Below are 15,328 nucleotides of genomic sequence, written 5' to 3'. Positions count from 1 at the left end.
AATAACAGCAATATTCTACGGGTTCATATCAGTTTTTTCCCAAAAACCAAGTCTGACATACTGCTTATTTAATGCTGAAATAATTAATGATAGTTAATTAACTCAGAGCTTTTAAAATTCAAGAAACCATTTTAATATAGAGAATTAAGGTATTCCATTGATGAAAGTTAGCAAGGAGAGCTATCCTCTGTCAAATTAGCCTGTGTTGTCATCCATTTGCCTTAAGGAATGTCATTGTTTATGGTGCCAGATGATCTGAAAACTACACAAAGCTCCATTCATCTTTCACAAAAGCAGAAGAACTAGAGTAATGACTGCCAAGATGTATGGTTCCAATAATCTAGGGATGTAAAATTACTGCTTAGCTACAGAATCGTCTCTCATAACATTAATATCTGAATTTATAAAAGTAAGACAAGGTTAAATGATCTTCTTTTATGAACTACAAAAATGCAAGTTTATTAATCTGCAATAGGATTTTCATTTGTGTCACTTTTACATTTACATATCTGATTTGGAAACACTTCAAAAACACATGAGCTTTAAATAATGACATCGTTGAAGGCATCTATTAATATTGTAAGCCATAAAGTCAGAACGAAACTCTCTTCCTTATGTATAATAAGCTTTTCTAATGATGGTCTAAAATGATGCTTAGCTAGTATGCCATTTCCCAAGATTGTTCCAAGGCAGAAAGAGGTCTTAACACCGATGTTTAAAAAATATTTTGTTACTTAATATTTAAATGTACTTAATAGCTTAAGATGTATTTCTAGGCATGAAACTCACAATCAATGGAGAGTAGATTTCTGGATCATTAATAAATATGAAAAATTTTAAATAGAGTATAAATCATTGTTATGCTTTAACATATTTTCTATTTACACCTTCTTGATGACTGTTAATAATATTTCAAGTGAATATGAGTAGTGCTTAAGAATACATGGAAACTTTCATCATTGTTTACGTTTCCAGCATACGTAGATGAAAACTAAATATAATTAAATAATTAGAGCTCTTTCAATTCTCTTTGCTAAACTCTGACATAACTATTAGGCAAAAATCTGGTGAAGCAGATCACACGATTCTCTCCTCTGAAGCTAAATAGCTCTGGCTTCAGAGCCTTAGACTAATATCGCAAGACAAGAAAAATCTGTGGTCCCTTGGTGTTTGGCTTACCCCAAGAGATCATTAGCAACCAGCTGGTTCTCAGCTGCCCTAAAGGTGTAATTTTAATGGGTTTATATTAGTACTAGGTAAATTCTTAAGGCTCGATAAATGTTAAATTGACTATTAGGATTTGGTTTGGTATAAAACTTGATAAGAAAAATGAAAAATTATTTTTACCACTTCTGGTCATTATTTCCCCAAGTTTACCTTTCTTTCTCTGTAACTCAGTAACCTTCCCATTATCCAGGCACCTGGAAGAGCTACTGTTGTTAAATTTCTGACGGCTTTTTCATTACAGGTCCTTGTTTTTCAAGAGGCAGGTTAAATAAGCGATTTTGATTTGTGCCAAGCTGAGATGTGTAATAGACACTTGAAGTCCATTCTCTTGTTTTCATAAGATTTCATTTGAACTTATTTGTCCTACTTGATCTAAACACACAAAGAAAAGAAAAAAAAACTTAAAATTCTTCCAGCTTCGCATTCATGAATTGGTATAACTGAGCGAAAGAATAGTAACTTGTGTAATTGCCTTCTTTTTTTCTTTTCTGATTCATGGCTTTTAAAAAAAATTATCAACAACAAAAATTTCATACCACAAAGTTGTTATCTTTTTGTAAGAAGTATATACGCCCATTTGTTTTACATATATGAGATAATGGTAAGACACCTTTACTTTGTAAAACATGGCACAAATATTATCATCATCTGCATTTGTTAAAAGCGTGACATGTTCATTGTAAAATGATATCTTTCTCATCATAAAAAGAACTCACATTTACTGTACAAAGCTTTTAGAATGCAGATAAGAAAGAGGAATATTTAAAATCAACCTACCAAATAATATATTGAATTTCAATCTCTTTCTATGTCTAGTCTCCTATTCTTGCCTGTAGCCTTAGGAGCTTCCCCGCGAAAGCACTCCCTGGCTGCCCCTTCCCACTTCCACGTAGAGTTGCCACACGGTGGTAATCAGTTATACATGATGTTTCAGTATTTTCTCCACCTACTTCATATACAATTCCATGTGGTATGGCATCTACCCCATTACTTTACTAAAATGTTTCTGTTGCAGTTTCCAGTAAGCCTCTTTATCATCATCCAAGGACCATTTTCTCCATCTTCCTTGGCTTTGACATCCTCTGGGATTTGCTTCATGTTTGAAAATCTTCTAACTTGGATTCCATGATGGTACCTCATTTTTGTTTGCTTCTTATATTTGCAACTAACCCGTCTGTTGCCTTCACTTCCTTTGTTCTTCCTTTAGGTTGCTATATACATTAATTTTGCTTTCATTTGTAAACAGCAGAGTAACCAAATGACAGTGGCATAAACTACAGGATATTTATGAATTATTTAACAAGAAGTTAAGAGGTTGGCGGTCCCAGGGCTGATTTTGTGACTCAAACAGGAATCAAGGATCTAGGTTCTTTCCATCCTCTGTTCTGTCATTCTGTCTCTTGGCAATGTCTTTTCTCCTACTCACAAGATGGCCAACTAGCTCTAAGAAGACAGGAGGCAAAGGCAAAAAGACCTTTCTGCTCCTATTCCTGCCTTTAATCAGGAAAAATGGTTTTCTCAGAAATCTTTTCCTTATATCTCATTGGCCAAAAATGGGTGTTACGCCCACCCCTACACTATAATGGAAAAGGGAAAGAAATTGTCCTGACTTGCCTCGACCAGTCGTGGTCCAGCCCTTGGCGCTGGCACAATGCTCCGAACACAGTCAGGCAAGAAAGAAGAGCCGACGGTCATGCAGTGGGCAACGGACAGGGGCAGCTCTACTTACCTATCAGCTGTGGCCGCTCCTTTAGACCAGTCTTTTTCTCTCCATATCTTAAAATCTCTTAGGCTCCATTCATCTTATGCCCAGAAGGAGTTGTTGTGTAAAAACAGCTGGGATGTGAAAGTGCTGTATAAACAGGAGTCTTATGTCATAGGAGATATACCATATTTTCCCAACAAGACTTACATTTAAAAAATTTTTTTAACATCTTTATTGGAGTATAATTGCTTTACAGTGGTTAGTTTCTGCTTTATAACAAAGTGAATCAGCTATACATATACATATATCCCCATATCCCCTCCCTCTTGCATCTCCCTCCCACCCTCCCTAACCCACCCCTCTAGGTGGTCACAAAGCACCGAGCTGATCTCGCTGTGCTATGCAGCTGCTTCCCACTAGCTATCTGTTTTACATTTGGTAGTGTATATATGTCCATGCCACTCTCTCACTTCGTCCCAGCTTACCCTTCCCCGTCCCCGTGTCCTCAGGTCCATTCTCTACATCTGCGTCTTTTTTCCTGTCCTGCCCCTAGGTACTTCAGAACCATTTTTTTTTTTTTAAGATTCCATATATATGTGTTAGCATATGGTATTTGTTTTTCTTTTTCTGACTTACTTCACTCTGTATGACAGTCTCTAGTTCCACCCACCTCACTGCAAATAACTCAATTTCGTTTCTTTTTATGGCTGAGTAATATTCCACTGTATATAGACTAACAATTTTAAAATAACTTAATAATTTTTTGTGTGTATTGAACCAAGGATCAAAGCATCCTAATCCTTTCTGCAAAATTTATCTTCACCGTCTTTCCATTTACTATCTTCCTATTCTGGTCTCAGTCACCTGAAATCTTGACCTTTGTGGCAGAGTTCTATGTGTTTCTTCTACTTACCTTTCTCTGGCTTCTATGGGCTTGCTTCTTTTGGTTTGATGTTCTTCATGTTCTAACTTTTTTCCCTATTATACAATATAAACATTACTGCCAGGGTTCAAGTCCTTCAGCTAACCTTCTTTTTCCTATCTAAATCAAACACCAACTTCTCCTTAATATGAGTTCTCATCTTTCTAGTCAGGCCTCTTCGATAAACGTCCATGACCTTCAAGTCTCATTCCAATACCTCATCTAGGCTCTGCTGTCCCTTAGCTGGAAAGTTTGACCTTATTTCTTACACCACTTCACTACTCAGTGAGTGGACTACACAGGGTTTGAGAGCACCAGTAAAGCAAGTTACTTAATTCTTTGGTCTGATTGGAATCTACAAACTTACCTTAAATTGTTTCACCCTGCTGATGGGATTAAACTAATCTACGTCTGATTAAGTTATAATTTTTTCCATACTAGCCTTGGTACAAGTGTAGGAGCTACGTACAATAACCTAGTGTTGTACAGTTGCATTGAATGCTCATTAAATACTTCATGATTGATTTTCAAATAATTTAAAACATATATACTGTATTTTTACCTATTCTTCCTCCACTTCGTGTCCTTTCTATTGTATTATTTGCTATATACTGCTAGAGTAAGGATAAATTACAATGAGTCCCAGTGCGAGATGAGAGGATAAATTATGTGTATTTACCCCCTTCCTCTGGAGTGTGAAATGCCCACCACCTGGCTCTGACAGAAACAGAAGGTTGAAGGTCATGTCAAATATCATAGAAATAATGACTTGGCTATAGCAATTCCTAATCCTACCCAACTTATCCTTTGTCCACAAAGTCACTAGAGTATATCTTGTTCTCATCTCGATTTCAGCCTTTGAGGGAAATAAGTGCGGTCACTTAAGTTCTGCCAGTTAGTACAATATCACGAAGGCAAACACTGTGCTAAAAGATATATTTAGCTCTGGAGTTTTCAAGAAGAAAAAATCAAATTGTAAATAAGAGAACCTCATTTTTAAGCATTTCCTTAGTTTCAATCCGGTTGGATCTTAAACTCAGGAGTCTTTTTGGTGGAGTAAAAGAGAAGGAATTAATTAGAGAGAGGATGAAGAGGTACCTAATGTGTTGTAATGATGATGAAGATGATTACCACCGTGATGGTGATAACAAACAGAATGACAAATTTCATGAGTCATCTGGTCATTAATAGCTGTCATCTGAAAAACATAGCTTTATAGGTAAGCTCCAAAAAGCTGGACATTACCCAATAGTTATTTCTGAATAATGTGCTGACCTAAATACATACAGCCACACAAGTAAGCATCACCGTTTAAACATTCATTTATTTATTAATTTTTTTGGTCTTGGATTTAACTACCCCAGTAGTTGCATGAGCTTTGGGTTTCAACACATACTTCTGCCTAGCAGAGTTCATTAACATAAGAAGATTGATAGGAATTTTCATATTTATCCCATTTCACAGAACTTGAGTATAAGACAGGAAGAAATAAGTGAATTGATTCTCCACTTGAGAGTTCTGTTAACTTGGAAGAAAACAGTAAGTCTAGTATGTGAGTATTTGAAGAGAGGGAAGGAAGACCTCACTTCCCTCCCCAATATCTTCCTTCATGTACCCCAAAGACCCCTGCTCTCTCATTTTCTCACTGCTTCTTTGTTCTGCTTCTTCTCCTCAGCTTTCCTGTTCCTCCACACACTAGACACCTAAGATCATGATTTTTGATCCAAGAGTAATACTTGAAGTTTAAAAGGGGGACATTTTTGAGTCCAGAACCCAAAATCTGAAAATAAGAAAAACTACTGATCTCTCATGTGCGCCTGAACTGCCTTTACAGAAGAAAAACAAAGTCAAAGAGAAATGAGACCAGCAATTAGAGTAGTGACTGTGCCCTGCTATTTGCGTTTCCCCTATAATTGTTCATTTCTACGCTGCCTTTGGGTTTCAGTAGGTCGTGAATTGTTTCTCATATTCAGAGCAACAATTGGAATTGTGTTGTCCTTTACGTCCACAAAAATATAGCTTACTAACGTAAGTTAATGACTGCAAAATGCTTTTTGTGTCTAGATGACTTTGTTATGGCATTTAAAGGTAGCATTTCGGATCAGCATGAAGGATGTTCAGGGAATGAGAAAATAGGAACCTTTCCCTTTTTTTCCCCCTCCCTTCTTCTACCGAGTAGAAAGAAATCCAGTCCAGGTTTTGCCTTCGACTCTGCCTCTGAATTTCGGCTGTGCAATGTGTAGCACGTTTCTCTCCCGCCCCTCCTTTTTCCTTCCCTCTTGCCTCCAGTGTCTGTCTCCAGGATTTCTCTCTTCCTATTTCAGGAGGACTCTCACAGGCTCCCTCAGCCTGTGTGAAGCTGAGGTTTCCCCTAGATCCCGTATATCCCCAACACATACCTCCACGCACACGCGGCCCCAAGAACCCCGCGCTCACACCGACACACACTCGCGCGCGCACACCCCCGCGGTCGCCTGTCCATCTCCCTCCCGGGAGAGCCGGCGCGCGTCCCCACCTTCGCCGCACACTCCCGCGAGCCGAGCTCGCCGCGCGCTAGATAATTCTGCGGCTCGGAACTCGGATCGCAGCTCTCAACCCCCATGGTGGTTTTCTAAACATTTCTTTTCCTCCTCTTTCTCGTTTTTATTGCACCGTTTTCGGTCTGGGGGGCCAGAGGAGCAAGGCGGGTGCTTTCCCAGCCAGCCCTGGTTGGCTTGCCATCCTCCATCAGGCATATAAAAGTTTGCTGAGCATAGTCCAGAGGGCTGCGCTGCTCGTCCCCTCGGCTGGCGGAAGGGGGTAACGCTGGGCAGCGGCGAGGAGCGCGCCGCCGGCTCTGGCGGGCTTTCGGCTTGAGGGGCAAGGTGAAGAGCGCACGGGTCCCGGGGTTCACCGAGCTGGATTTGCATGTTGCACCATGCCTTCTTGGATCGGGGCTGTGATTCTTCCCCTCTCCGGGCTGCTGCTGTCCCTCCCGGCCGGCGCGGATGTGAAGGCTCGGAGCTGCGGCGAGGTCCGCCAGGCGTACGGTGCCAAGGGATTCAGCCTGGCGGACATCCCCTACCAGGAGATCGCAGGTAAGCGCGAGCGCGCGGCCCGGGCCGGCTGTAGCCCTCGGCGGCCGCACGTCTCCCGCGCCTCCGGAAGCCCTCCGCCTTCCCCCTGTTGCTGAGTTGTTGGTGTTCACTTTTCTGTCGGGGCTCTGCCGGCCGCCGCGCTTCTGTGCGGGGCGGCGGATGCTCCCGCGGCTTTGCCCGCGGGGGAAGGTGTGCGTCTCGGCTGCCTCATTGTGTGCACACGCGGGAGCGCCCTCCTTCCCTCCCTCCCTTCCTCCCGCGCCCTCGCACCCCCTTCGTCGTTGGCCCCGGCCGCGCGGGCCGGAGAGCCCGGCACCCTCCTGGGCGGCCGCGGCGCGAGGGCAGATCGCCGAGCGGGGCGCCCACTCCGCGCCGCTCGCTCAGGCAAACTTGGAAGAACTGCGGCCGCAGTGTTGCCCAGCGCCACAGTCTGAGTGGCGCCTTCTCCGCTCCCGCCCTCGCGCCAGCGGGGGCGGTGGAGAGACGCGGAGGGCTCCCTTCGCCCCTCGGTCCCCTCTCCTGACCTTCGGGGAGGCAGGGCGCCCGGCGCCCGGGCCGCGGGCGGGAGAGGCTTGTGTGTGTGTGTGGGGGAACCCCACCGGGGGACTCGGCCTCCGACGTCGGCGGTTCCGGGCTGGTCTGGGGAGTTCGTGGGCTGCCCGTTTGAGATTTGGGGCGGGCTTTCCCGTTACGGTTTCTCAGTGCTTCCCTGATTGCGGTTGGTCACTCGCGGTTCGGGGACACCCCGGCCAGCCGGCGCCGCGCCCCGTCCTGAGCGCGGCCTCGGCCGCCCGTTCTGGGAAGCCGAGTCAACTTGAGCGGGTGGCTCGCTGGTGGATTCGTCCCGGGCTCCCGGGACCCCGCGTCCCCCGCGTGCCCGGCCACCAGCATTCCTCCACCGACAGCCCCTCCGACAACTTGCGCGGCAGCCTGGGTGCGTGTTTTCCGGCTCTTAGCTCCAACCGAACCCGAGCTTGTCGGGGGCTCGGTGAATGAAACGTGTTGGGGAGAGGTAATCCTGTGGCTGCGAGAGAGGCCAGGAGATGCTCCGGGGGCGCGGGCTGCGCAGACCCGGCAGCTGGAGTCCTCAGGGTCCTCGGAGGGTCGAGTCGAAACGCTGGATTTCTACCAGCCCAGCCTCTCCGCGTTTTGCCAAAGAACTGGTCGCTGGAGGGAAAGCATTTTTGCACAGATCTTAAAACATCACGGTTTCGATACGTGGTGGGATTGCTGTTTTATTGCGGTTGATCCACAAACTCTACAAGTGGGTTTTTTTACTCACACCCGAATGAGCACATTTCTAGAAACACAGGCATTAAAAAAACAGCTTACACACCACGCTCACAGCGCGGAGCATTATATACAGGGAGCCTTTTTAAATTCTGAGCCAGACATAGGCAGCCTCTGGTGAGTCGGAGGCGGAACCTGTGGTGAATTATAAGACCACTTTTCTCTCCCTGTCACTTCTTCTCCCTTTTCCAGAGCTCCTTAATTTGTTAATCAGTGAATAGAGAGAGACTGCCCCCGCAGCTCCTTAAGTTTCTTAACTCTCCTTCCCTTTTGTCTACTGTTATTTCATTCTTTTTAATTAATTGATAAGGATCAGCTTTGCTTTTTCCCTTCCCCCCCCCAATCTCAGGGAATTCAACTTTTTAAAGGTGTAGAGTATGGACCACTTCTTGTAGGAACTTTTTCTCCTCTCATCTGGGCTTTTTCAAACTCTCTTTTAAACACACATATTTCCCAACATGATTTCAGATAAGATATCTCAAAGAAGAAAAGAGTTAAGTATTTTTAAATTGCTTCAGTATTCTTTAGTGGATAATGGGACCTTCAGCAGACTACAGTTCATCCTTACCAGAGGCAAATCTCCTTCATATCAGAGGGAAGGTTTTCGGTGTGTATGGTTTCTGTAGGCCCCATTGACTTTCCTGAAACATTGCCAGTGGTTGAGATAAATTCTTCAGTAGAGTTTTAACTACAGAGGGTTTTTTTCCTCTTTTTTCTCCACCCCTTGACAATTACAGTGCTTGCTAATCAGTTGTGAATTTCTAAAACGTGTGCACTTTTGTTAAAATCACTTTCTAGGACTAAGGGCACTGTTGAGTTTGCCTAAACCCTCCTGTCCTTTGTGCCAGTGGAAATACTCAAGCTATAGGTCACTGGGAGGTCAGAGGCACATCTGATAGGAAAAGAAATGAATTGAAAGATAACTGTATATTAAGGACCAACATTTTTTCAAGGTAAATTTTACTCAGTGCTACCTATTGCTGTTGGAATGATCACTTAGGTGTCCTGTTATTAAATGAACACACTCTTCCTCTCTTCCCTCCTTCCTGATACCATTTACTTTTAATTATCTAGTATATCGTGGTTATCCTTCCCTTCAACTCCTTTCCATCCTTTGCCTTGTTTGGACTTTTACTGGTTTGCTTGAGAAGTGGCATGTGCTGTTAGTCTGCCAGGGAACATGAATTTAAAGGAACTGCTGTTCAGATTTCAGGTTCTTGAGAGCTGTTTCTAGTTGAAAGATATTTACAGGTAGCTTGCCTGGTAAAATAACTGAGAAGTAATAAGGACATTATGTTTCATCATGACATTATTAAAGTTTTACTCAGAACTCACAGTTGTGAAATAGTGTGCCCTTTTCCATTCTAGGATAAAAGGGAGTTCTTCAAACTCAACAGATGAGGGACTGTGATGGGTAGTATATAAAGTTCGACTCTCAGAGAGTGCTTGGGAAAGAGGAGGCCTTCAGGGGGCAGCTTGTACCATTAATCTTCCCTCAGCCCTGATTTTAAACCATCCCAGGCAGATCAGATAGACTATCTGTTCTTGTTTCAAAGACCTCCAAAGGAATAGACCCTTGAGCCCCTCTCAGCAATCCATTCTAACACTTAGTAATTTTTGTGGTATCAAAATGTTTCCAGATATCTAGCCAAAAGCCTTCGAAGTGTGCTTGCTTATTTTCTCTTGTTCTATCTTCTGGGAAGATATTGAGCCATGTAGCATCAAGTTCTTTGTTAGCACTGTTACTCTGATCAAAGGTCAGTGTGAAACATGCCAGTTTTTCTTCCAGCATCAGAAATATTATCTCATTTTCCAATCCAACTCATCCTGATGGCGCTAAACTTCTAAAGGAACTCAAAACTGAAAAGAGCATCTGCTTAAAAGTCTGGGCAGTTCAGGGAATGTTGTTTTATGCTTACGGTGCCTCTATTTTATGCTTTGAGCCTTCTTGGAGTCATTCATTATAATATGCATGTGTTGCTTACTAGTGGTAATTTATTGGCTTACAGGTTAATGTTTTTCATTTATCTACTGCAACTTTACTTAACAATCTTTTATGTAGAAATCACTATGTGCCCGGCACCTATCTGAAAAACATTACTTACTTTAAAAACATTAAACATTGCCTTACTGACTTTTTCTAATAACTTAGATGCTATCATTATCCCCATTTTAAAGATGAAAAGACCGAGCAACACAGAGACAGATAATTAATTTGCCCAAGGATGACTCAGATAGCAAGTGATGAGGCTAGAGTTCAAACGCGGGCACTCTGACCCCAGGCACTGGAGTCCATCCACTTCACCTTGCCCACTGCCATTCTGTATTTGTCGAATGAATGCATGTAAAATCAATTCTTTCCTCATCTAATACATCTATAGCCTGGTATTATCAATCACCATATGCATTCGCTCACAGTTCTAGCTGAGTATTTTTCTATTTACTTGCAACATCTACAATTTTTCAAAATCACTTTGAATTTGGATTTTATGTTCTCTGGAATTGGCTACGCTACCACCAGTAAACTGTGTACTCGTGCATTTTCCCGATCATTGTATAGATCTGGTTATATGAAAGATAGAAAGTAAAAACATGTGTCGGTTTTTTTTCAATATACTGGACCTACTTTCTGAATATTGGGTTAGTCCAAAAAAACCTACTCCAGGAAATTATCATGGGGGTAGAGGGAAGTTTATCCCCACAGATTAGGAAAAACATATAACAAACTCTGTTCTCAATAATTTACTTTGCCACCTTTTTCCTATGTCAGGTATTTTGAGAGTCGGGCTATAGCTGGATATTAAGAAAGCAGTAAATTCTCTCCCATCTCTCTCTTTTTTTTTTTTTTTTTTTTTTTTTTTTTTTTTTTTTGGGCCTTTTTTTTTTTTTTTCTTCCGTTTTTGAGCATAGGCTCCGGACGCGCAGGCTCAGCGGCCATGGCTCACGGGCCTAGCCGCTCCGCGGCATGTGGGATCTTTCCGGACCGGGGCACGAACCCGTGTCCCCTGCATCGGCAGGCGGACTCTCAACCACTGCGCCACCAGGGAAGCCCTCTCCCATCTCTTTAATATCAATCTATCTCAAAATTCTAAAAATCTGTCTCAAAGTCTAAAATTAAAAAAAATATTCTCTTATATTCCACTGATATACTAGTGGAATACTAGTATTCTAGTAGTATTAGATATATACTAATACTAGTATCTAGTAGTCTACTAGACTAGTATACTAGTCTTTCTTTATTGTTTTCAAATTTCAAAGTATGTAATGCTTCATTTTGTCTGGCCTTCGTCCAGCAGTCCTTTCCTTTTTTTGGTGGGCTTCCCGGGGAAAAGCTCTCCCTCCCTCTGCTCCCCAGCAAACCAACTTATTTGATACGTTTGCTGTTAACCCAACTCTTTTTTCAATTTTACATGTAGATATCACATTAACATAAATGAAAAAACAGAGTTTGGTAAGTCTTACTCTTTTGGAGACATATTAAATCTCCTAGTTTGGGATAAATAATTTAATTTCCATTTAGCTGCCTGATTCACAGAGTTCTGATTTCTTTGCCCTCTGTTTAGTTAGACGATGTCTTTAAAATCCTTTCGAAGAACACTGTGAGGTGGAAATGAGTTAGCGGAACTTCAAATGTTTTTTTTATGATTTGTCAAGTCACTAGATTACTAAAAGATTCACATTAATTCCAGGTATCAAAGCAATATAAAATCTGGACTATTAGGAGTACCGCTTGTTAGACTCTTGATCTGGGAATTAATTTTAGAATGATCCTTGCAAACAGAGTTATCTTAGCTGATTTAATTAGAAGATGATATGTCATCGTTGAGAATAAGAGTTCATTTGAGTTGACTGATACACTTTTTTACATAAAACTTATATCTTTTAACCGTGCTGCATTGTAATAGCTTGTGAGCAGAAATGTAGGCCACTATCAAAAGTGATTTATAATATACAGCGTTATGTTCTTTAAAATACTGTAGTATAAACATTGCATTATAATTTATGTGAGAGGGTGACTCGTGTTCTTTTACAATTATGGGTATTATGAACACTTAACAAAATATAAAATTGAGCCCTTTTAAACCAAAGTGACCTACCATTCAGTCACTAGATTTTTATAGAAATAGGAGTTTAGGATAAAAACTATAGTAAAGGAATTATTGATAAAATAATTCATTAGCTTAGTCTTAATTCATATTCAGACCCACAAAAGTAACATCATAGGACTTTTTTTTCCTCCTTAGTTCACATCTCTCAAAAGACTTCTAGCAAGGCCAGCAAGGTGACTCAGAGTTGTCTTGCCAGTATAAACAGAATAATTAATATTTCAAACTTGGTGCTTAAATCCTTTTGCAGATCAAATTCTGCTCTCTTAAATTCTTTAGCTGGCACACAACGAGACTTTAAGTAGTTTCATAGATTTCTCCAGTATTACTCAGTTTTTAGTGATTTACATGAGAGTGTTTGAAAGTGTAGTTGACTCCCTGGATGGCACGTTTGTAAATAAAGGGTTTCATAGTGCTAACTCTTGGGTAAAGGTTTAAAAATTCTAATAATCCTGGATGGAAATATTTAAGAGTTTTTAATAACCCTGGATGAAAAATATTTTTAAACAAATGCACCAGTTAGTAACAAAGAAAAATAGAAATTTGATTCCACATTTACACATTATTCAGGTTATTATTTTTATAACCTATTCTCCATTTCTTTTAGTCATTTATGTTTCATTTTTCCAATAACTAGTTCTTATTTACCTACTATGTGTAAGTCACCACGCCAGGGACTGGCTGTAGGGCCCCAGGGAATTTTAATCCCAGCAGGGAAGCAGAAATTAAGGGCACCTTTAACAGTGAACGGCTGAGATGAGTGCACAGCACTAGGGTACCTGGCACTGGGAAAGCATTCAGTAGGATCATGTGGGGACTTCCCTGGTGGTCCAGTGGTTAAGACTCCGTGCTTGCCCTGCAGGGGGCGTGGGTTCAGGTCTCTGGTGGGGGAACTAAGATCCCCCATGCCTGGAGGTGCGGCCACAGTAAAGAAATAAATAAAAAGAAAAAAATTTTAAAAATGGAAAAATTATAGGATCCTGTGTTCTGATCACAGGGTTATGGAAATGCCTCCTTGAAGAAGAGCGATGGGCTCCGAAGCGTGAGTATAGAGTCAGCAAGAAGGGGTGGGGGGAGCAGAGGGCACACTCATTGCCTTTATGGAAAGAAGGCCCTGAAAGCATGAGAGTTCCAGTTTACATGATCACTGCGAGCCATTCTTTTACATATGAAGGAGTCCCAACATAGAGCAGTTCTAGGAGTGAGAAAGTAGAAAGTTAACAGTATCACCCGGTCCCAGGTTCTCCCCATCTTTTGGCTCTTCCATCCTCATTCCATTCATCATCCAGGTCAGGACCATGATGGAAACAAGATGGCTACTGGAGTACCAAGAGGCAAAGGGGCAATGCCCAGAGGCATAGAAAGGGACCATTTCTTCCCATGGGCATCTCTCTGTTGATGAGGCATACTAGCCTCAGCAGTCCCTCAGCAGATTTACCCACCCTTCTCATTCCAGAATTGCCTCCTATGCCCATGCTTGGAAGAGAAAGGAAAAGGACTATGGCTGTTAATCTGAACTAGTCACAGTTATACCCTAAGACAGGCTGGTAGTCACCTTTCTCACGTATATGGCCACTGAAATGCTTGGTTAATCTTCATAATCTTAATAAGGAACTTAGGGGTATCAGAGGAATTGAGAGGAATGACTCAGAGTATCTGAATTAAGTATTTGGCATTCTTGCTTTAAACCAGTGTTCCTCGACTCTGGCCAATGTTAAACAATTGGCTCTCTGGAGGGTAGTGTGTGGAGAGACCTGATTTGTAGCATTTGCCAATTTTTGTGGTTTAAATGTTCCCACTGTGACCGGTCTTGAGCTACTAACAGCTCACCACCTGGCTTACAAAATTCCAGAAGATTTAACAACTGGCTCTTTCGAGTTGGAAAGAGCCAGGGCTATCCTGGAATCATGTGAAATATTAAGAAAAATACCTGCACTTGGGCTTCATCTTCAGATAGTCTGATTTAATTGGTCTGGGAAGGGTACTTTCCCTCCCTCCCTCCCTTCCTCCCTTCTTCTCTTCCTTTCTTTTGAAAATTTCCCAAGTGATCCTGATGTGCGTCTAGGGAAGAGAGCCAGTGGTCTGGAGCAGTGCTTCATAAACTTTATCATGCATCAGAATCACTGGAGGCCTTGTTAAACGCAAACGCCTTGGTCATCCCCACAAGTTCTGACTTAGTAGTTCTGGGATAGGACCTGTAATCTGCATTGTTAACAAGTTCCCAGGTGACGTTGATGCTGTTGGTCTGGGCACCATCCTTTGAGTTTCTGGGGGCCACATTCTGGGTGCATTCAATGTGGTTTTAAGTACATGTTTTTGTCAGGGGAGACAGTCATATCTGAGCAATGATTTTGTGTTATTTTTCGCCTTGACCTTGGGTAGGAATCTCCACCCAGAAAGAATTGCTGCTTCCAAACTGCGCACCCCGACCCTGTTTCCTCAGCGCTCTTCCAAATGTCTACATCGACCACTAGGGGGACCAAGGGAAAGAGAGTGACTGGCTCCCTTCTATCGGTCATCACCTGTGCCGGGAGCAGAAGGTGCCTAACCCAGCTGCCCTGAGCACTTCTGCGCCAGTAAAATAAAACCACAGCATTGCTTTAAAGGGGAACTGGGAAAAGTCATTTTAAGTTTCTTTCACGGTAGGATCCCTATTATTCTTTGCTAATATGGTAGGCTCCCTATGGGTATGTAGGACTCATTTCGGGGGTCTTTTTTAGAACATTTCCGGTCAAGAGTAATTCCAACCCTCCCCCCTCCCTCCCCGGCCCCATCCCGCCTTGAGCTATTTTTCCTGTGCAGATCTAGCCGTTTGTTCCTGACTTCCAGGTACAAGGAGACTACATTTAGAGCTGGTCACCCTTCATTTTATACACATTTAATTAAAGATGTAGCATAATGCATTCTGGACATGCACACCTGTGTTCTGTAGGCTTTATCAGCTAGTGGATTTGCTCCTTACATTTCTTGGATTTCTTGAGAAATCGACTTCCTCTTTTTG

The 15,328-nt window shown here is 42.3% G+C and overlaps 1 protein-coding gene across 1 annotated transcript in view; it reads left to right on the top strand.

Annotated features, from left to right (window-relative positions):
* The first annotated feature begins 5,202 nt into the window (after window positions 1-5,202).
* GPC6 (glypican 6) overlaps window positions 5,203-15,328 on the top strand; it is a 1,084,450-nt gene continuing 1,074,324 nt past the window's right edge. Inside the window, exon 1 of the mRNA XM_027116003.1 lies at window positions 5,203-6,931. Coding sequence (XP_026971804.1) covers window positions 6,772-6,931 — 160 coding nt within the window. The 5' untranslated portion in view covers window positions 5,203-6,771. The remainder of the gene's footprint in view (window positions 6,932-15,328) is intronic.

This window comes from Aethalodelphis obliquidens, unplaced genomic scaffold, assembly GCF_003676395.1.
Source record: "Aethalodelphis obliquidens isolate GAN/ISIS:26980383/991018 unplaced genomic scaffold, ASM367639v1 scaffold15, whole genome shotgun sequence".
In the NCBI taxonomy this organism is placed as follows: domain Eukaryota; kingdom Metazoa; phylum Chordata; class Mammalia; order Artiodactyla; family Delphinidae; genus Aethalodelphis; species Aethalodelphis obliquidens.
Note: the sequence above shows the minus strand (reverse complement) of the source record. Positions and strands in the feature narration are given on the sequence as shown.